This window comes from Typopeltis vanoorti, chromosome 19 (genome assembly GCF_054136105.1).
Source record: "Typopeltis vanoorti isolate ZY-2024b chromosome 19, IOZ_Tvanoo_1.0, whole genome shotgun sequence".
Taxonomy (NCBI): domain Eukaryota; kingdom Metazoa; phylum Arthropoda; class Arachnida; order Uropygi; family Thelyphonidae; genus Typopeltis; species Typopeltis vanoorti.
The window spans coordinates 110,014,392-110,037,537 of record NC_143567.1 but is presented as its reverse complement, the minus strand read 5'-3'; the positions used below and the strand labels follow the sequence as shown (position 1 = coordinate 110,037,537).

Genomic DNA, 23,146 nt, shown 5'->3' with positions numbered 1-23,146 from the left:
GTTCTGCACGTGTTCTTCCCCTGCGGTTATACCAAAAGCTTATTTAACAAGAAATATTTGCAGGCCTTCAATACAATCTCCACTCGGCTTTAGCATTGCTCACAACGTTCGCATTCCTGTCATTAAAGTAATTTTCTTTTCTTTCTTTTTTTTTTTTTTTTTGTAATTATGATGCTCCCACTCACGAAAGGTCACGGGCCCTAAGAACACTTTGATCAGTTTCATAAGTCGGGTCATTTGAGCAGAAACCTCATATTGAAAGAAATATGTGGTAATCTGGAAGATTCGCGTGAGGGAGCACTTGCTATCCATCTTCGCATTTTCTAATCTGTTTAACTCTTAAGTCGGATTCCTCCTCCATTGTGAAGTCTTCTTTCATAGAATAAGAAAACGGGAACAAGACGTTTTTACTCACAGCCTGCTTACAATTGATGGGAAGGCGGAAACTATTACACGATCTCACTGCCAACGTTGCGCGGTGTGTGTGTAGAACTTTTGAAATGAGAGAGAGAGAGAGAGAGAGAGAGAGAGAGAGAGAGAGAGAGAGAGAGAGCTTAACAGTCATTGCTTTAATTTGAAAAGCATTTCTTATTTCACAGGTTGTTACAAGATCAAGGAGGATTACATTCATTGGTCGGACTCGACTGCTGTAGTTGGGTTGTCCATCGCTTCTCTCGGATTCACCGCTACCGTGTGGGTCATGACCGTGCTTATCCGTCACAACGACACTCCTGTCGTAAAGGCGTCCACCAGAGAGCTGTCGTACATCATTCTGATAGGCATGTGTTTGTGTCACGCCACGACAATCCCTTTACTGGCCAAACCCACCAAGATCACGTGCATCCTGTCGAGAGTGTTCCCCGGCTTCAGTTTCGCCATGATGTACGCCGCTCTGGTCACCAAGACCTTGAGGATAGCGAGGATCCTGGCAGGCAGCAAGAAGAAGATCATCACTAGGAAGCCCCGCTTCATGAGCCCCATGGCACAGGTGGTCATCACCTGGCTGCTGATTGCAGTGGAGAGCACCATCATCGTCACCATGCTGGTGTGGGCCCCCGCAGACTCGAAGGTGGAGTACGTCAGGAACACGGCGAGATTGGTGTGCAACACCACCGCTCTCGGCATCATCGCTCCGCTCGGATTCGACCTCCTTCTGATCGCCATGTGCACGCTGTACGCCATCAAGACGCGGAATGTGCCGGAGAACTTCAACGAGGCAAAGTTCATCGGGTTCACTATGTACACGACCCTCGTCATCTGGATGGCTTTCGTTCCCATCTACTTTGGGAGCAACTCGAAGGTGACCATGGTGATGACGATGTGCATGTGCATCAGCTTCAGCTCCATCGTCGGTCTGGTGCTGCTGTTTCTCCCGAAGGTGTACATCATCTTGTTCCGTCCCGACAAGAACAACCGCAGTGCCTTCACCACCAACAAAGATTTGCGTTGCCATATTGGATACATTGCAACCGTTTCCAGGACTTCTTCTCATTCGACCACAGACCTTGAATCCCCCAGGTAAATGTCCATAGAAAAAATATCCATTTTAAGGTAACCAAGAATGATGTCGAACCAGTGTATTTTGTTTAAATAGCCCAACGATTGATGACTTGTTTCGAATGGTCCGTTCGTATCTTAACTATAGCAGTCATTCCATCCACCTTTCTAATTATATTTGGAAAGTTTTTCCACTTGGTTATATTATGAATTAAAGATGCCACGAAATTATATTCTTAGTTGAATCCTTTATCCAAGTTTAAGCAATTGCGCGTGAAGTAACTTCATGACTTGGATAGCTGTGTGTGTGTGTGTGTATATATGTATATATAAGATTAAGCTTAATCCTACACAAAAGATTCAGCTTAATCCTACACAATGATGATTAGGCTGTCATTGGGCGCCTCCCTGTCATATTACAAAAAGCGTTTGCTAGCCTATATTTGATGGAAGGATGGAAAGCTCAGCCGATTTGTTATTGAAACGTCTGAAGAGTAATTGCGAGACTCGACTTTCACATATTTCCATATACATGAAGTGAGTGGAAAGCACTCCAGCAATTTTATTGTTTGGTTTTGGACAAATGTGTCCAAAACAGCATTGTGAATTCGTTCACTTTCTTGATTCGGGATTACCATCGGAACGTTTCTCTTTGACCCATATTGTTTCTGTGTCACAAATCAGTGATACGTCGTCTTAGCCCGTATTACACCAGCACAGGAAACGTGAAGAAACTCCGAAAACAAAAGCATCTCATTCCATCTTCATTTTGGGTATTATGTATATGATCTGTTACTGGGAGCTGACTTAATTTATTCTGAAAGTAACTTTGGGAATGCTAAGGAAGTCCATTTTGTTTGTATTCCACGTAATCCAACTGGCTGAGACGGTTTGTCTGTTCTGCATAAAAAAGCTGCGAACATGTTATCTCCTTACAGCACCGGCTAATTCACTTCCCGATTAAAAGACCTTTAAATATTTTTCACATCCTAAAAGGGATTCGAATGGATAGCTTTGAAAAAAGTGCATCCACGAGACATGCGAAGGGATAAATTTCCTATTGATAGCATCATTGGAGTTCATTCATTCATTTATTCTTGCGGGAGTGTGTTTTATGGCGATGAAACTCCAACAGATCTGCTGAGAAATGTCAAAAATATTTCTGATGAATGAGGTTTAAGAAGACTTTGATGGCGCCATAGAGGTTTCATTAATCTGCTACTGGATTTAGAATGGATCCGCCTCGAATTGAGGAAAGGAATTTTTAGCCTCTTTCAATAAAGGGCAAGTTAGTTAGGTATTTTAGTAACTAATATAAATAAAATTGTAAATATTATTATTCATAAATATTTAATTAGCTGAAAGAAATATTCTAATTTAGTTAATTTAAAATTATTAAGACCATAAACTGTATTAGTTATAACGATTATTAATATATTTTTTCAAAATTTAAATTGAATAATATTTTATGATATTTCGATTTTACTCGAAAAATGCGAAGTTACAGTAGAAGTAGGGAGAATCTTAGTTATAAAATTCTTCACGTTCCAAATGATAGCAAATAAAAGTAATGCAGAGAATTCTGCGCTGTTCAAGTTCAACGAGAGATGATTGGAACTTCCGAAATTACGAGTTATTAAATCTTAGAATCTCAAGCTGTCACTGATAGGGAGAATGCCCAAACTAAACAGAGAGGGTAAGGAAGGTGGGTTATCCATTAACTTTATCTATTTGGGGTCATCTTTATTTACTTCTTGCACCTAAATTATATCGGTGCATATTTCAGACAGGTTTGAGAAAAATGTAAAAGCTAAGCTTGCTTTATAAAACATTACTTCAGATGTCAATGAAAAAAATGGCAGGCAAACCACAGTCAAGTGCTGACTTCAGAACTTTCCGCAGGATCGCCAAGAACTTAATTAAGCTTCATATACAAAAGAAGTTAATTATTCACTGTGCGGCATATTCTTCCTATCCTCCCTCCAAAACGAAAACAAGAGGGAGATGCTGTTATTAGAAGAGTAGCTTGTCAGTTTACGGCGCCAACTCTGTTTGCTTATAATGATGCAGGCGAAGATGTGAAGCGAGGCTCTTGTTGCTCTAATTACGTTAATAGTTGGGTGGAAAGTAAGGTTAGAGTTGGATATTTTCCTTTGGTCAATTTTTCTCTTTTGCGGAGGGGGATGGCTTGATTCTACCATTTCCGTATATGAGAGAGAGGCTCATTCAACTAAAGGTGAGTTTACCTTAGATTTAAATCAGTTCCTCTAAAAGCGGATTTTCCATTGTAGTCTCTCTCTCTCTCTCTCTCTCTCTCTCTCTCTCTCTCTCTCATCCCAGCCACCGTGTAACCCATCAACATGGAGACCCTCAATGTGCATCCCAAATCCACATATCGTGTCATATTTATTTGTTTGCTCGGTTTGCTTAATTAATGTTATACAGCCATAAAGAGAGCCTCCGTATATAGACGAAATTCTTTGTTGGAAAGACCTGGATTCGATTCCCGAGTGACGTGTGGAAACTTTTCTGGTCTCTTTCGACGAAAGGTGAGTTAACCGGTCTCATACGAGGTAACGATTTTTTTTCACCCGGAAACGCGGGTGTTTCGATCCCCAGAACAGGCAAACCTTCCCCGTGAACACACGTGGATTACAGTCATGAATACGGCCAAGCCATATGCCGGTCTTGAGCCTGGATAAAATTGGGGGAGGTTGGGGAAAGCAATAGTGAACTACCCTGTAAAAAATCTCACCAGGAATACTTTTAGGGCAATGCCTAAAAAGTCACATCTGGTCGGAAACGACTGAAGGGGAAAATCAGTCAGTCAGCCATACAGTATGTTGTGGGTACTGATTGGCTCCACGATGGTTTATTCTCAGTTTCGAATGCTAACTTAAGTATTCTCACGTGATCAGGCATTTCAGGGCTCATTAAGTAGAATGATACTCTCTCTTTCATTTCTCGAGATGAAAAACACAATACTACCTGATCAATCTGGGGAGAGAGAGAGAGAGAGAGAGAGAGAGAGAGAGAGAGAGAGGGTGGAGTCATAAATATTGTTTGTAGTTTGTGAAAGGCGAAGAAATCATTTCAAAAACAACAACGGAAACAATTATTTAGTGATATCGTTGCTATTAACAGGATCGATGAATTTAAGAAGCAGTGCGATAATTGCACATCGATAAATGAATGTTAAGATGGGATCAATGGCAGGTGGACTGAGCATCGAACAATTCTCAACAGAAACGATCAAACAAGAAACTGACACACACACACACACATAGTGTGGTCATAATTAAAGAGAAGGTGTTCAGAGTCCTGTAGCTAAAATGTATTGGACGAAATTCAACCAAAGTACACTCTGGAACTTGGGTTTCGATTTACAGAAGAAAAAATGCAAAATTCTGCCACCAGCGGACATTTGGTGCTAGAATCTTGCGATATTTACATAACCTTGCTATTTATACTGACGAGTTGGTGGCTATAAGGAATACCGAAGCGAATTCGTGTCATTCTGATAAGATGAAGTGCTGTGGATCTCAGGTTACCAGAACGTGCGTTGCCAGTCAAGGATCACTATCAACCACGCGGTAAGGCTAATGCAGCACTTTGAGAATTACAGGATTTGAAAGTTAGGAAAAAAAGTCCAGTAATAATAACCAATCTTAGAAAAATCATTTTACGTTTCGAAAATGGCGGATCTTCAGCAGTGAGGCCAGGACGAGGGTCAAACGGATTATTTCTCAACAAGGTGACGAAGTTGCAACTGCCATCGTAAAACACGGAATGAATAACGCATAAGGGTCATCAGGGCTAGAGTAATATCAAGCAACTAGACATACCATACTCAACTGTGCCGAAAATCCTGCGTTTGGTGCTAGTTTTTTCCCGTATAAGATCTCCCACTCTCGAGCTTTGCTTAGTGGTGATGCGGAAACTCGACTGCCGTTTGCCCTGACGTTCTTAACTCGAATGGAGATGGATGACGCATGGCAGATCTTGCGGAGTGACGAGGCACATTTTGATCTGAACGGTTGTGTTAACTCACACAATTGTTGCAATTGAGATGCGAATAACCCTCATGTATTCCATCAGAACCCCTTTACATCCACTAAAAGTCCCATTTTTCGCTACACGGTTCTGATACCTCTGTTATCATTTATTATGGGCAATACTTTTCCGAAGAACTTCGCCCGCCAGGACCAGCGACTTGTACCGTCTCTGCTATTAGGTATTGAGAAATCCACTTTGTTCCGCAACTGCACAGCGAAGATGCCCTGACTGTACCATATTCATGCAGGATGGAGCACCACCTCACATTGGATTGCCGATACAGCGAATGTCACGAAAACACTTCGCACAACGCACAGTGATTGGTCGTGCATTTTCCACAGCAAGGCCACCTCGTTCACCTGATCTCAACTCCTGTGAGTTTTGGTCGTGGGGCCATCTGAAACGTATTGCACAAGGATGGTGCGTGGTGTATGAAGGACATGTTTCTGATTTAGCAACCTTCAAAGACAGAATAACGCAGCATGTGAGGCAAGTCAATGAAGATCTGTTGCCTTCCGCTGTTGAAAATGTCATTCACTGAATGCAGTTCTTAGAACATCTAAAAGGAGGACATATTGAATCACGAAATTCGATTTGTTGTTTCTCTTCTATCTATTACTGGTTAATTAATCCCAAACAAATGTCCCCTGGTAGCAGACTTTTGTACTATCTTTATCTTCTGTAAATCCAAATCCCATGTTCCAGAGTGTACTTACACCAAGTGTGTGGTTGAATCTCGTCCGATACATATATATATATATATATATATATATATGTATCGGACGATATATATATATATATATATATATATATATATATATATATATATATATATATATATATATATATATATATATATATATATATATATATATATATATATATATATATATATATATATATGTATCGGACGATATATATATATATATATATATGTATCGGTATATATATATATATATATATATAACGGTATATATATATATATATGTATCGGTATATATATATATATATATATATATATATATATAACGGTATATATATATATATATATGTATCGGTATATATATATATATATATATATATTTACAGAGAGAGAGAGAGAGAGAGAGAGAGAGAGAATAGATCCTCCTAGGCACCACAATACAGAAACTACTAATTTTAAAGGTAACATCTCAATCCCATACATCCGTTCGGTCTCCCAAAAATTGGTAAAAGTCCTTCAAAAGTGCAACATCAGGACGTTATCCACCACGCTTCCAAAAATCACATCTCTTATAAGCCATCCTAAACCTAAGCATCATAATCTAAAATATCCTGGCGTATATAAACTATGGTGTGACTGTAATCATTAAATATCTTTTTTAAATGTATCACAGTACCGAGTCAATGCTCATGAATATATATATATATATATATACTGTATATATTCACGTTTAAAAACAAAATGCGAGCTTGAGTTCCAAATCGACGTAGACTACGCGCTGTCACGAGTGCGCCAATACTGAACAGAGGCAACGTGTGCGTCAGAAAGATTGAAACTTAGGCTGTTGTTGATATGGGAAGAATCTAGAGAAATTTCTCTACATTCGACAATCTTTCTTTCTAGCTCATCATAGCACACATGGATGTTAGAAGTTTGAGTTCAGTTCACAATGTGTTGGCGGCCTTCGTCTGAGTTAACTGAAAAGAGAACGTGGCTAGAGAGAGCGCTGGCTGCAATCCTGTTGTAGGAGAATCTCCTACACAGAACAAGTACAAAAGACAGTAGCGCGTCCTGAAAATGTTGATCAATTCAACGAAACTAGTAAACTAGTAGTATCTTTTCAAATAAACCATGTCATCTCTTTATCTCTCGGTATCAGTCATCAAAGCTTTTTATTAATATTTCCCACCGAGTAAAAATGAATTATAATAATGTATATTGTACATGTAGACAGCTTGGAAACAAATCATCGGACACCATATTATGAGGAACGAACAGATGCTTTCGCGCATGCTTTTCATTCTCTGCTTTAATAATCTTCTCACATTGATCGGAAATCCTATCCGTGGCTGTGCTGGTGACACCGCACTCCATTCCCCTTCTTCAATGGATTACGTTGGTATTTAAAACCCGGAAAACGAATTTTAACTCTCAACCATAAGACTGAAATGTTTAAACTCCGAGATCTTCTTAACCGTGCCTTGAACACTAATCTCATTGTATATTCATTGGATCGAAACAGCGCGTTGCAAACAGCTACCAACGCATAGTCTTTTGTAAGAAAGATAAGAAGGGTAAGAGATGCAGAAGAGGTTGTTCAACTAATGAGTGCCCATTTTGTTAAAAACTATCAATCTTGTTTACGCAACATTCAACTCACTGCTACCTCTTCGCTGGATGTAGAAACTCAGGTGTATGAAGAGGATGTATTTGAGCTGTTGCACAAACTGAATAAGAATTTAGCAATTGGGACTGGTGGGATATCAACACGAGTGCTGAAAGAGTGTTCAACTGAACTGGCTATTCTTTTGATCAGTCTATATGATTTGAATCTCATTACAGGGAGGATTCCACAGAAATGGGAAGATTATATGGCAATTCCATTGCACAAGGATGGTGCAAAGACCGATGTATCCAATTATCGACTAATCAGCTATTTGCTGATGATGCAAAGATAGGTAGCGTAATCAGGAATGCTGCTGATATGCAGTACTTGCAGAATGATTTGAATAAGCTGGAAATGTGGGCATGTGAAAATAGCTCTCAGTTCAAATTAAGTAAATGTAAAGTTGAGCTTTGGTGTAACAAGATATCCACTGGCGTATATATTGGCAGTATTATGCTATAAGAAACTGACAAGGGAGTTTTTTTGCAAGGGTCATATAGCAAACATTGGGAATACAGCTCAGAGAATAACTACAATGCTGAAAAGAACATCGACATTTAAGAATAAGGAGTTATTTTGCCTCTTTACAAGGCCTTGATAAAACCTCACTTGGACTATTGTGCGCAGGTCTGATCTTCTGGTTTCCGTTGTGATGCTGATATATTGGAGAGAGTACAAACGAGAGTGTTAAAAATGATATCAGGATTGTAGAATGCTGATTATGAAGACAGATTGAGAATTTGTAGACTGAAGACACTAGCAGGCAGGGGAAAGAGGGGTGATAGGATTGAGACTTACGAACTTCTGAAAGGGTCATACAAGATTTCAAATGATGGAATTTTTCAATTTATAAAGGGTGGGGAAAGGGCGAGAGGGCATCCTTGGAAGCTGAGAGTGAAGGCCGCCAAGAAGGGTGTGAGGGATGCACTTTTCTCTCAGAGGGTGGTGCGTGATTCGAATGGATTACCATTGGATGTTGTTTGCGCAAGGCGTGTGAAGTATTTCAAGAATGAGTATGATAGCTGGTGTGTGTAGTATGTGGCCTCCCACGATGATAATAATAATAATAACAATAACAATCACGATCGAATTTTAAAACACAGTCTTGAGTTTTGTTCTCTGATGTTCTGATCGGAGCACATCCCTCTAGCAGAACGAACAGAAAACAATTTTCAAACTGACGCCCTAACTATGCTTCGATTTGCTTGTCCCCGTACTATTTTTATTAGTCATTCCCAGTCATTACATTTCTGTTAATTTAGAATATACTGTATTATACGTATTATAAACAGTATGCTATTAATAATATACAGCCTGTAACTTGTGAAATTTATTTTATATCATTTGAATTAAAAGTAAAATTAAAAGATTATTTAATTTGTATTAGAGAAGGATGTTAGTGGGTTAGGAAATGGTACATGTTGAAGTAGAGGCGCATTGATACGTTTTAAATATCAACGTTCTGTTATTTTAAGTGCTCGGATGTTTGCAGTGGGGAGGAAATTCCATCCTATCCTTCTCATCCGTCTAGGACGGGTTGAGTTCACTCCTAATGAGCGGTTGCTGGCGTATTAATGCAGCTGGTTCGCCACTTCTCTGCTGCATCCCCCTAAGGGCGATATTCCTGATTGTAATCGGTGTGTGTTCACAGGGCCTGTTTGCCTGCTTGCGGATGAAAACTACCAGATAAACTGGGGAGAAAAACCCTGCTGTCCACGCCCAAGACCAGCTAACTTTGCTATGGCTGAGGAAAATCTTTAAGCTCCTCATGTCTCCAACGAAAATCGAACCTAGGACAAGCCTTCACCAGGAATATGGTTGCGAAGAGCAAAGCCACTCGGCTAACCGCACGGACCGAGGAGGAGATACGCTTATAAAAATAAGTGAAGTTAGTTGCTCAGGCGATGTGTAGAGCCCCAGTTAGGCTATTTCATTTATTCTAGAATAGATTCATATTTTAATTTTATGATTCACTATATTCATGATGTACTTTGGATTTTTTTTCTTTGCACAAAAGATTAGATTAGATTAGACAGAAAACGGCCTTTCTTTGAATAGTGTGACTATTTCTGTGCTTCATAAGTAAATAAAAACTGTTGCCAAATGTGAAAGGTAGGGACACCAGAGATCAGATCCTTTGCCTTAGACAGATCATAAAAAATATAAAAGAAATAAAAAGAATTCAGACTCCCTCTGGTAATGTGTTTCTTAGACCACTCTAAAGCTTTTGACTATGTTGAGCATGTGAAACTGTGGGAAGTAGTGAAAAGAATGGGTTTTCCTCAACATACTATCAGGTTGATGGCCAACGTGTATAAAGTAGCAAGAAGCCACAGTAAGAACAGGTGTTAGATTTGACTGACTGGCTTCAAGTTGGAAAAGGAGTTAGGCAAGGACGTTTGCTTTCTCCTCACTTGTTTAGTATATATGCAGAGGACATCATGCGTGAAGCATTGGATGAGCTCAAGACAGGAATTAGGATAGGAGGTATATTAATCAGTAATCTGAAGTATGCTGATGATACAGTACTCCTTTGTAATAACATGGAAGAACTAGGACAAATTCTTGACAAAGTTAACAAGATCAGTAATAACAGAGGACTTCAACTCAATTCTAGCAAGACAAAGATTATGGTTCTCAAAGGAAAAACAAACAGAAAACCTCTTGAGAAACAAGTGTACCTTAATGGAGAAAGAATTCAGGAAGTCAGCAAGTTTGAGTACCTGGGATCCATTATTAATGTGAAGAATTGCTGTTCAGAAGATGTCAGCAAAAGGTTAGGAATGGCTAAAACAACAGTCAGAGACCTGTCTAAAATCTGGAAGGATGGATCTATCTCCATGGGAACAAAGTTGAGGATTTTAGATGCAGTTGTTTTTCCAACAGCGACTTATGGATGCGAGACTTGGAACCTAAAGAAGTCAGATAAGAAAAGGATATCTGCTTTTGAGATGTGGAGTTACAGAAGGCTGGTGAAGATATCATACACTGAAAGGCGTACAAATGAATGGGTGTTAGAAAAGATTAGTAGAACTTTAAGGCTCCTTAAGGATATTGACAGAAGAAAATTAAAATATTTTTTACACATAGAAAGGATGGAAGGAGGATTTCTAAGAACAGTAATAGAAGGTAAAGTTCCTGGAAAAAGAGGAAGGGATAGACCATCAATGAGATGGATGGATAGCGTGTGTGGAGTGACTGATCTTCAGAGAGTTGAAATGTCCAGAAAAGCAAACAACAGGACTACATGGCGAGGCCTGGTATGGCACATCACCGAGCATCGGAGTGACCATACGGCATCTGTAGATGCCCAGTGAACACAGTAGTAGTAGCCAAATATGATGATTAATCATGATGCATACCAAAAATAAATAAAAAAATTAGTTGTGTTAAAATTCGGAGCAGATTCGCTATGATACAAACATATCGCAAACAGTTCAAATTAGTAGCAAAAGGAAAAACCACTAATTCAATGAAGACAATATTAATATTTTATAATTGCTTATAAGTCCTTAAAAGGACTGGCTTAAAGGGGCGAAGCCAGAAAGCTTTTCATCTTCCCCGTTATCTGTAGAGGACAGTGTAGGGATAAAGTGTTATTGAGCTATTAGAGCTCTGATCATGACAGTAGAGTAATAGCAATAGCCAAGTCTCACTTAGAATTTCATGGGCTACAGCATTGCCATCCATCACCCTCCAAAGGTATTAATCACCGCATCTCACGGTCAATTTCTCCAAGTCCGGCTTATATCTGTAGAGGACAGTGTAAAGATAAGGTGTTATTGAGCTACACGGTCATATTCTCCAAGTCCTGCTTATATCTGTAGATCTGTACAGGACAGTATAAGGATAAGGTGTTATTGAGCTATATAAATAAAGCTCTGATCATGGCAGGAGGGTAACAGCAATAGCAGAGTCTCAGTTAGAACTTCATTGGCTACAGCATTGCCACACGGTCAATTTCTCCAAGTCCTGCTTATATATATATATATAAGTCCTTATAGTTCTTATAAGGACTGGCTTAAAGGGGCGAAGCAAGAATGCTTTTCATCTTCCCCGTTATCTGTAGAAGACAGTCTAGAGATAAGGTGTTATTGAGCTATTAAAGCTCGGATCATGGCAGGATGGTAACAACAATAGCCGAGCCTCAGTTAGAACTTCATTGGCTACAGCATTGCCATCCATTATCCTCCAAGAGTATTAATCATCCGCTCCTTCCCCATTGTTTTAATGAAATCTTATTATTATCCAAATAATAATAAGGTTTCTTAGCAACTTTAATAAATTTAACTATTCTTTCTAACAAATCATGTATTTTAAATTTGACTTAGTTGATTTTAAAACATACTTTCTGGTTTGCACTTATTATTATTTTTTTTATTTTAGGGACATCACCTTCGATCACCAACATGCGCAGAAAAAACAGTCGAAAAGCAACACTCTTTTAGATCGCTTTCGCTTGCACAAGCACAGCAAAATGGCGGATAAAGTGATTCAGAGGATCAAGGCCATAAGAGAAGCCGAAGCTCTGGATCGCCAGACCAAAGTAAGAAGATCGGATTCGATGACATTCCCGGAGATCACCAAAGTGGAAGCTCAACGAAGTACTTCCGAGGGAAGTGGTAATCAGGACGAGCAAAACATCGTGGGAATACTCAAGTCCGCTTACACACGCAGCCCGACAGTAGCCGAAGGTATCTGCCCCAGCGCCACCCTACGGAGAAGGCCCAAGCACACGGTGTCTTGTCAGACGGGCGACGAATTGCTCGAAGCGTTGGTGTTCCGACTCAGACATCAAGTGGTGCGTTCCGAAACGATGATCTCCATGCTGACCCCCGAAGAAGAAGACATCAATTTCAGCACGAGGAACAGTGGCGTGTCCTACGTCCCTTCCGTGTCTGGAGACATGGACATCAAGTGGAATTCTAACGTGGCCAAGCGACAACCTACTATTAAGTTGTGTGTTCACGATTGGTTAATGTCCGAGAACGAGGGAGGAGCCGTTCCCTTACAACCCATCAGCTATCGGCTGTCTTCGGATGGACGTGGTCGGAAGATGGAAAGCAGGAAACCTCCTTGCGAACTGGCTTTGATATCCAGTTCGTACCAGTTAGCTTTAAACACGGATCGAATTCCCCCATACGAAGTGGGCGGTGACAAACGATCTCTCAAGAGTCCCGGAGACTCAGTCACTAAATACCCTCAGGATAAGAGCTTCGTTGTAGGGTCAGACTTGGTTTCGCCCACAGATTCTCAGCACACCAAGGGATCTTCGAACTACAGGGACAGCGACAGCGTGTTGGACGCTCCCTCGTCGATCGTGGAAGAAAGTGCGAGCAGTGGAAGTGAGGACACCTCAAGCAGCGCGGTGTATAAGAACATCATTATTAGCTTAGGCACTCAACGTCCTTCTCTGTCCCAAGAAGATGGACGAATTCCCAGTCATACCAATCACAGTGCTTCCAGTTTGTATAACGTTGAAACCGCCAACAGGACAGAACGCGGACTTGGTGTTCGCCTCAATTCGTGTGGAGATATTGGACTTCACTGGTCTTCTGTGAATCCGTCTACAGCCGTCAGGTGGCGATACCAGGACCAAAGGGACATTGTCTCTCGCAGTTTTGAGGGACAGATCAATGTGTGACAGTGACTGTTGGATTTCCTTGAACTCATGGTAGTCCACTTTCAAAGGCACTACCTTTGTTTGTTAATTTTTTCATAAGAAATCAAAAGTCTTTAGAAAAATGTGACACCCGATTCTGTCCAGATAACAAATGTTCAATTCCTGAGAAGGTTTCCTTAGGAAAATAAGAAAAAAACGTAAGAAAATCAGGAAGAACATGGAAAATTTCAATTTAATTTTATGTCACTAGAACTTTGGTCAAAGTTTAAATAACCGAAGTATTTAAAAAAACTTAGTTTTATTGAACATATTTGCATAAAGTGTAACACAGAAATAGAGAACACACATAATTATAGAAAATCCGAAACACCGTTTCCATCAGGTCTTTTTCAGCAATTCTAGTCAGTGATCTGAACACCCCACAATGGCTTTCATTTATTGACAAAATTGATCAAACCGGAAGAGTTGGCATTTCTAAATAAATATATTGGTTCGTTTGCTTTATAGTTAACAGAAAACTATTCTTTATACCTTTGAATATCATCAAATCTTTATTTGTGTTCAAAGGAGGGAATCATATTTTAAAAGATATGAGGAACGAATGTTTTATCTAATATGGCGCAAAAACTGTTACAAGGAAGGTATTAAACACTACTGTAGTTTTATAACTAATTATAAAATTTTAAACTTGTAAAATAATATTGGCTTTCGATAAATTAAAAGGTTTAATGGAATACAGATTTCGATATGCGAGTTGCCTTGGTATTAATTCTAAATGACGTCAAAGTATACTCAGGAGCCTCTGTGTTCGCATGTTATTGTGATTTAACGTTTCGGTGCCCTGAGAGCTGATTCGACTGTCGGATTCCTCGGATCGGGTAAATCCTCATGAGGCTTCAACCCTCTTCTCAATATTATGGAATTTCTATTAGTAATATTTTTTTTTAATAAGGTCACTTATGTAAAAAAAATACTATATCCTAGCTAATAGTTGAAGGATTAGTTTATTCACATCAAAGGTTATTTACATTGTGCTGACAAAAATATTTGGACACGTAGTTCTGGTCACAAAATGCGTTTTAATTGCCTTTCTAGTATCGAGAGGGACCATCCTTGGCCTCAGTAAGAGCAACTAACCTTCAGGTCATGTTTTCAACCAATTTCTGATTCGTCACAACAAGAATATTCTTCCGTTCCTCGCTCAAAGTTACCTTACCTCCCAATGCTGAAGCCAAGGACAGCCTATGTGGGTCTGTACTCTGAGCCGGCCAGTCCAACACTTCAACCTTGTTTTGTGGAAAACAGTTTTGGACACAAAGTGAAGCATAGCTTGGAGCATTGTCGTGCTGAAACATGCAAGGTCACCGCGGAAGTACTTCCACAGCGTCGGAAGCATGACATTGTCCAAAATGTCCCACTAGTCCACAGACGTCATGCGTCATGGGTTTAGGAACGTCCACAAATGGACAGAGCCCCAACCAACTGAAACATCCCCATACCATTACCGAATCTCCACTAAAATCGACAGTTGGAACGATGCGGTCCTGGCGGAACCTTTCCCCGGATCCAAACACGACCATCAGTGAGGAACATTTGGAAGTGTGCTTTGTCGTTCCACAGAACCCTTTTCCAATCATCTACGGTCCAGGAGCGGTATGAAAGACACTAGTCCAAACGTCGTTTGGCGTTGAGTTTGAGTTGGGGGGGGAGAGAGTTGATGCGTGGCTTGTTCACAGTAGCTCTACCGTGTTAACCTGAGGCATGCAACTATCTGAGGCCAGTTTTAGTGCTGCCAGATGTCCCTGCAGCATTTTCCAGGTTGGCTGCTGATGACTACCGCTGATAAAGTGCCGGATGCTCGACCATTCCGAGACAGAGCTCGTCGATCTCGGTCAGTGAGTGTCGGTGGTCTCCCAGGGCGTTTCCTTGCTGTGGGAGCACCATCCACCTTCCATCTACGAATGACATAAGCAACGGTAGATTTCGGTATACTGTGACGGTAGCTGTGTCAGGGACAGAAAGACCACTGATGTGACACCCAACCACCATCCCACTTTGGAAGTGTCAATTTCAGCTGAACGTGACATCTTGACATGGAATACAGTGCAAAACGTGCAGCACATCTCGCGTTTTATTACCAGACTTACCAGATCTGAAATTTGCATGGCATGTAAGATGCCCCAATACTTTTGTCAACATAGTGTATACTCCAATCAGCAAGTTTCGAAACAACATAATTTTGAAACGTGATTTACAGAAATCGCTAAGATAAAAGCAGTATTTGCTCTTTTAATTAAATAAAACACTAATAAAATAATTATATATATATATATATATATTTGGTTTCATTATACCTTATCTTAAATTGTTTTATTTTTAAAATAAAATTTGATACTGCTTATCTTTTCTTTTAATAATTATATTTTACATATTTTTATTTATTATATTTTGTGTTTTATTAGAAAATTCAAGGAAAGATTAACATTCTTTTATGTATTATATGTTAATCAGTTTCTGTACGGTAAAATAATGAAATATATCTGGACAGAATTCAATATATCGTTGTTTATAAATGTTTACTGCCAAGGTTTGTAAAGCGCCATCAACACCATCTAGTGTTAATTTTATTGGAATATATTTATTGCATAGTTTACGAGAATGTTTTTGTACATATCAATTACCAATCAGAGTTTTTATTGTTCGATGACATTTATACGTGTTCATTTGTGTCTTCGGTCATCACGTGATGTGTTATGAACCAATACGTGTCTGTTAAAGATTGATTTGTTGTCTGTTGTGATATTTATAGCAAGTTTGTATAGAAAACGTGTGTATTTAATTTTGAACATTAAAAATACATTTCATGTATTTCTTGTATTACTTTGTGCAACATGTTACCTAACATATCACTGGTTCTTCAAGAAGTGTCTTGGTAGATAAAGCTTTTATTTTTTTAATTATTAACAGTTAAAATATTAGCAGTGAAAATAACCAGATGGCATTGCTATATTTTAATAAGAACATACATGTGGATTATCGTTCGTCCCAGAGTGCGTCTATTTATGTCTCCATTAAGCAGCCTGTCATTTTCTATGGCAGCTGATTCTTCAATTGCGAAAGGCGTCTGCACAATGATTGAGTTTATATGCAAACGAGGATTTCTCTTTCAAATAAAACTTCTTTTTTTTTATTGCTATTTTATAAATTGCATTTCTAACGCGCTTGCGTGGTTCGTGTCTTCATTTCGCAAAGTTGCTCTATCGTTTGGTATTTCAGCCTGCAACGGAATAAATGAAGCGAGCGATTTAATGTCCTCATGAAATGTCACCTATTTTAATATTTTAATACGCTACTGAAAGCTTTTGATTCTGGATAAAATACATCAGAAAAACTTTCTTACAGAAATCATTTTGCTATAATCTCCACAAAAAGTTAATTAATAGGATATTTAATAAAAATACTTCTAATTGGACTATATTGACCAAGTATATATAATAAACAACTATGCTTTACCATTTCACCAACTAAGACTGTTGGCATCTTCAGTGTACATAACTGAGGTAAGGCATTAAAAAGTAAAAAACTGTTACAAACTATAATCAACCGATTCCAATTATATTAGACAAAAGAACATAGCGCGTACAAAACATGCATTGAGCGTGCATGATCTCACTTGTTATTTAGGAAACGTTCTATGGTTGGCACTGTAATTCAGTTCTGGTGAGTTAAGAGATCTAATAAGGGTCTTCCAGATCACGGGCAAGATTAGTCCTTGGTTCCTGTTAAGGTTTTGTGTACAGCGGGCAACTGCTGTGGCTTCTTTAATAAATCGGGAGCGTAAGTCCTCCTCTATATAAGGAATTGTGCTTCTATCCCAGTCTATGACATGGTTCGTTCTTGAGAAGTGAAAAGCTAACCCCTATTTTTCTTCTCTGTTATTATTGACGTCTCCAATGTGTTCTTTTTGCCTAATTTCAAGGCTCCTTGAAGTCTGACCGATATAATTCAAGCCGCACGAGCAGGATATGTTGTAAACTCCATCATATTTGAAGAAAGGATGGTTATCTTTTGGAGATCTTAAAAATTGTCTAATCGTTTCTGTAGGTTTAAAGGCCACTCTTATTTTATGTGGTCTAAGGAGTTTTGCAATCTTATCCGAAACTGTCCCTAAGTATGGAATGACGATGGTAGAAATATAACGAATGTCATCTCGTTCTCTTTGTGGGGGGTCAGAGAAAAGTATCTTGTGGACGAGTCTTCGAGGAAATCCATTCATGGTAAGGTTGTTGGATATCAGGGATAGTTCTTCCTGGAGGTCCTGTTGCTCTGTTGTAAGGAGAGAAGCACGGTTCTTCAGCATGTGCACAATGCTAAGTTTCTGAGAAATGTGATGGGAGGAAGTGAAATGTAAATAACGTCCTGTATTGGTAGGTTTGCGGTAAACTGAGAGGTTGATACCACCATTCGTTATCTTCTTAATTAAAGTGTCCAGAAATGGTAATTGGTTATCTTTTTCAAGTTCTAGAGTGAATTTGATTGTGTGGTGTAAAGAGTTGATCTTGTTTAGGAAGTCTAACAGGTCATTTTTGTTTGGTTCAAAACAATAAAAATATCATCCACATATCTCCACCATACTGTGAATTTGGGGTCTACTTGTGATGGGAATTTACTTTCAAAATTCTCCATAAAGAGATCAGCACAAGATGGAGAGAGGGAGCTACCCATTGCAAGGCCAGTCAATTGCTGATATATGGTTTTATTCCATGTGAAAAAGTCTGATGTTAAACAATGACGGAACAGAAAAGTAATGTCTTGTGGGAGCAAACTTCCTAAAATGTTGATGACTTCCTCCACAGGGATGTTAGTGAATAGAGATGTAACATCCAGGCTGGCGAGTAGATCCGTATTGGAGATAGAGATGTTGTTCAGTTTCTCAACGAATTGTTGAGAATTTCGTACATAAGTATCCGAATTATCGATGTGTGTGGTTTGAGGAGGTCTGCCAGGTGTTTAGATAACAGATAAGTGGGCGAATTGATTCCATCTACAATCGGGCGTAGTGGTATTCCATTTTTGTGTACTTTAGGAGCCCCATATAATCTTGGAGTTAGTGGATGTATAGATTTCAATCTTCGTTTTTAAGTCTATAGGTCAGTTCACCATGTGACGTATTAAATCGTTGGTGTCATTGTGATTTTTTAGTGTTGGATCTGTGGCTAACACACGGTAGGTTGATGTATCCGATAGTAAGCTGTTAATCTTATCTTCGTAATCGCTGGTGTTTAAAATCACTGTGGAATTACCTTTATCTTCCTTTAATATGATAATCTCTTTCTTTTTCTACAAACTGTACAATATTCTTTTTTCTAGAGGAGTAATGTTTTTGTTAGGAGTTCTTGAAGATGAGAGGATGATGCTACTTTTTAATCTAATATCATTAGCTATTAAAAGTTATGTATCCTGAAGATGCCAACAGCCTTAGTTGGTGAAACTAGGTTGGTAAAGCATAGTTGTTCATTATATGTACTTGATCGATATAGTCCCATTAGAAGTCTTTTTATAACTGTTATAGTCAAGAAAATTAAAATTTTTAAAAGGATATTTAATGCTTATACACCATTCATTATTTATTATCATCATCATGATCATGCGTATCAAGGATGTAGGCCTAGCATGGCCTGTTCCGGATTTAGAAGTCATCGGTGAATCGTTTAAGAGGACGTCCTGGTTTTCTTTTTCCTAATGGCTTGTACTTTAAGGCTTGTTTTGGTAAGTTTTTCTCATAAACTTTATTTCTGCTGTTGTTAATCTTTGTTTGTCTTTTTTTTTTATTGTCCAGATTTCGCTTCCATACATTAAGACCGGTAGGGCTAATGTATTGTATACTTTTAGCCTGGTTTGTTTTTGAACTAGGTTTGGTTTAAATATAGAGTTAATTACACCTGTTATTTTTAAATATTTTGCAATTTTTATGTTTATATCTTTTCATTTTCATATGTGATCATACATCCTAGGTAGTTAAATGAATTCACCTGTTCTAAGATCTTGTTATCTATTACTGTTTTTCTTGCTGGATCTTGTCCTTTAATGGCCATAGTTTTTGATTTTTCTGTTGATATTATCATACCATAATCTTTGGCTATCTCATTTAGATCTAAAATAGCTTTCTGTAAGTTATCTTCAGAATTTGTAATTATTATTTGGTCGTGGCAAAGAGGAGAGTGTTTAAGTTAACTGTAGAAGAAAGTTTAATTCCTTGATGTAAATTTTTATTCCATTTTATTATTATTTCATTTAAGTAGATATTAAAAAGAGTTGCTGAGAGGGGACATCCCTGTCGGACCCTTTGGTTTATCCCTCTCGTATATGATAGCTCGTGATTTAATCTTATTTGTATTTGATTATTTTCATATATACTTATGATAGCTTTTAGGATATTATTTGGTATTTGTCTTTGTTTTAATATGTTTCTTTTAACTTTGTCAAATGCTTTTTCAAAGTCAATAAATGCAATATCTGTTTCTAAATTATATTATATTCTTTTCTCTATTATTAATTTTAGGCAAAAGTCTGGGTCTATACATGATCGTCCTTTTCTAAATCCATTCTGTACTTCTAGAATAAAGTTTTCGGAATATTTCATTAGTTTGTTATTTAAGATTCTGCTATAGATTTTGTAACAGGAATTTAGTATATTGATACCTCTATAGTTTTTAGGGTCACCTCTATTACCTTTTTTAAAGATAGGAATCACAATTGCTTTTTTCCATTCTATTGGGGGGGGGGGATACCAGTTGAGTAAATTTTATTTAAAAATAATAAGAGTCTTTCTTTGAATCTTGTTCCCGCGTTTTTATATAGTTCTGAAACTAGCTTATCTTCCCCAGGTGATTTTCCGTTTCTTGTTTCTTTCAGGCTGATTTTTAATTCTTCTTTAGTTATTTCCTTTTCATTTTCGTTAATTGTTTGCCAGTTGTCTTTTTTAAAACATTTGTCTGTCCACAGTTCTGTGTAGTAATTTAGAAATTCTTCTAATTTCAATTCAGTGTTTAATTTTATGTTTCCTTTGGTATCTGAATTTAAGTGTTTCAAAATCTTATATATATACATTGAGTCTTATTTTATATAAATCCTGTTCTAAATTAGAAACAAATTTGTTCTATGATTCTCTATGTCTTTTTCTGACTTCTCTTTTAGCTATGGCTCTTATTCTTTTATATTCTTTTATATTTATTTTCATCTTCTAATCTTTTACTGCTTAACCATTTGTGATAGGCTTCTTTTTTCTTTTTGATTATTTCTTTGATTGTATCAACCCAGATCTTCAGGTTTTTCCTTTTATTGAATTTTTTGGTCTTTCCTAAGCTTTCATTTGCTGCTGCATTTAGTATCGTTTTTATATTAAGCCATTCTATTTCTATTTCTTCATTTTGTTTTATTTTATCTAGATATTGGTTAATTCTTTGTTCATATAGCCATTGTACATTTGTGTCACTCAATAGTCTAGTTTTATAAACAAATGTTTCAATTTTTCTTTCTGTTCTTGTTACTTGTAGCCATTTAGGTAGTAATCTTAATTTTATTTTAACAAGGAAGTGGTCACTGCTTATTTCATATCCTCTGTGAACTGTAACATCTAGTGAAAATTTTGATGTCTTTTCATTTAATATGAAGTAATCTAATATTGATTTCCATCCTCCTGCTGCCGAAGTATATTTATGCATGTCTATCTTTATGTTTATAGAAGGAATTCATTATTTTTAGGTTATTATAAACTACAAAGGCAATCAATTTTTTATTATTTCTGTTTAGAGTGTGTTCCCTATGTATTCCTATATTATTATTAATTATAGTATTTCCAATTCTTGCATTTAAGTCTCCTGCTAAAATTATGTGATCATTTTTATTTATTTTATTATATATGTTTTGTAGCTGATTATAAAAATCAATATTATCCTGTTCTCTTCCTTCTTCTGGGGCATATAAACCAATTATTGTTAAATAGCCTCTATCTATTTTTATTCTAGCTTCTATTATTCTTTCATTCCATAATTTATAATGTTTTAACTATTTTGAAAGGTAGTTATGAATCCAAATCACGATTCCTACTTGTGTTCTTTGGTCTCTGTCGACTCCACTGTATATCACATTAAAATTTTCGGTTCTCGTAGTTCCTTTTCATTTCTTTTTTGTTTCACTGATTACTGCTATTTTAAAATTTCTTTCATTTAATAGTTGGTCTAATTCTATTTCTTTATATGCTATTCCTCTTACATTCCAGTTTGCTATGTGTATTATATTTTGTCATTTCCATTTTTGTTTTACCTTTTCCATTCCAAGGTCGTTTCCCATAGATTCAATCCGATTATCTTTTTATCTCAGCTTACAAGTAGGATTATGTTCTCCATGTCAGGGGACTAGCCTGACGATGGAATAGTTCAGTGGTAGGGCTGCTACCTTAAGGCTTCTGAACTAGCCTTCTTCCGAATTTAAACCCATAGGGGAGGAATAGATTATAGAAGAATTATAGTAAGGTTTATAGAGAGGGTATAGTTGTAAGGCCAGAAATGAAAAGACCCCACGGCCCTCGAGTACTCTAATAGCATAGGGGTCATAAAATAAGAAGAGTTGGCTGATAAGGCCTTATAGGAAAGATTAAAGTAAGTGGATCTTCCTCAAAGTAGTAGAAGGAGAGGACAGATCCAGCTAGGGGTCCATGGGAGTGCCGCTTCCCTTACAATCAAGATGATTGCCCCTTATGCCCCTGTTGGTCCACGAGTCCTTATTCAGTATATTCGGACCACCCCACCATATATATACACACACACACACGCACGCACGCGCATGCACACACACACACACACACACACATGGTGGGCTCCCCTATCCGCCACCCAGGGGACGCGCTCTCTAGGGGTTACAGGGTCCCCCGGGAGATTATTTATTATAAAATTAATAATTGTAAAATGAAATGTGTTATTGTTGGCTTTGAACTCATTTAATTCAATGCGCTGTGAATTATTAATTCTGATTTTGATTCGAGATTTAAATTATGTCTTTCGAACCTGAATAGAGACTGAAGCCATTAAGGAAAATTCGATTATTTCATTGCAATTCTACATGTTTTCAAGAGATGGCGCCACACTACAAATTAATCTATTTTCTCTCCTCGTTCTTTGTTTCTTCGATCCAGCGACTATTTCCTATGAGAGGAAGTGCAGACGGAAGGTGATATATCAATCCTAGGACACAAAAGATTTGTGTCCCTAGTCGAATTTTTATTTTTTCCATCGTTTATCTTCTATCTTTGTCTTAAGTTTTTCGTCGAGTGATTAATTATGACCTTGCTTGCGATAATAAATCCATAAGGAGCGGTGACTTTCTTTCAAAATTAACTTCACACGGTTGGGATAAATTAAATTACTACTTTTTTATTGACCTTTGAGCTTTCGACGAATGCGACATCTGGCGATGAGGCAGTTTCACTTATATATGAATAAGTAAAACCTCCTTGGTATTGCATCAATTGAGTGAATTTCATCTTTGGCAGAATATATGGTGTGTTTGGAAATTAATGTTTTACATATCTGAACGTTTTAAT

The 23,146-nt window shown here is 37.8% G+C and overlaps 1 protein-coding gene across 1 annotated transcript in view; it reads left to right on the top strand.

Moving 5' to 3' along the window:
• LOC150096434 (metabotropic glutamate receptor 1-like) overlaps window positions 1-13,566 on the top strand; it is a 112,656-nt gene extending 99,090 nt beyond the window's left edge. The window contains exons 8-9 of the mRNA XM_090409064.1: window positions 600-1,518; window positions 12,309-13,566. Of these exons, the coding sequence (XP_090265190.1) occupies window positions 600-1,518; window positions 12,309-13,566 (2,177 nt within the window). The remainder of the gene's footprint in view (window positions 1-599; window positions 1,519-12,308) is intronic.
• Window positions 13,567-23,146: the final 9,580 nt, after the last annotated feature.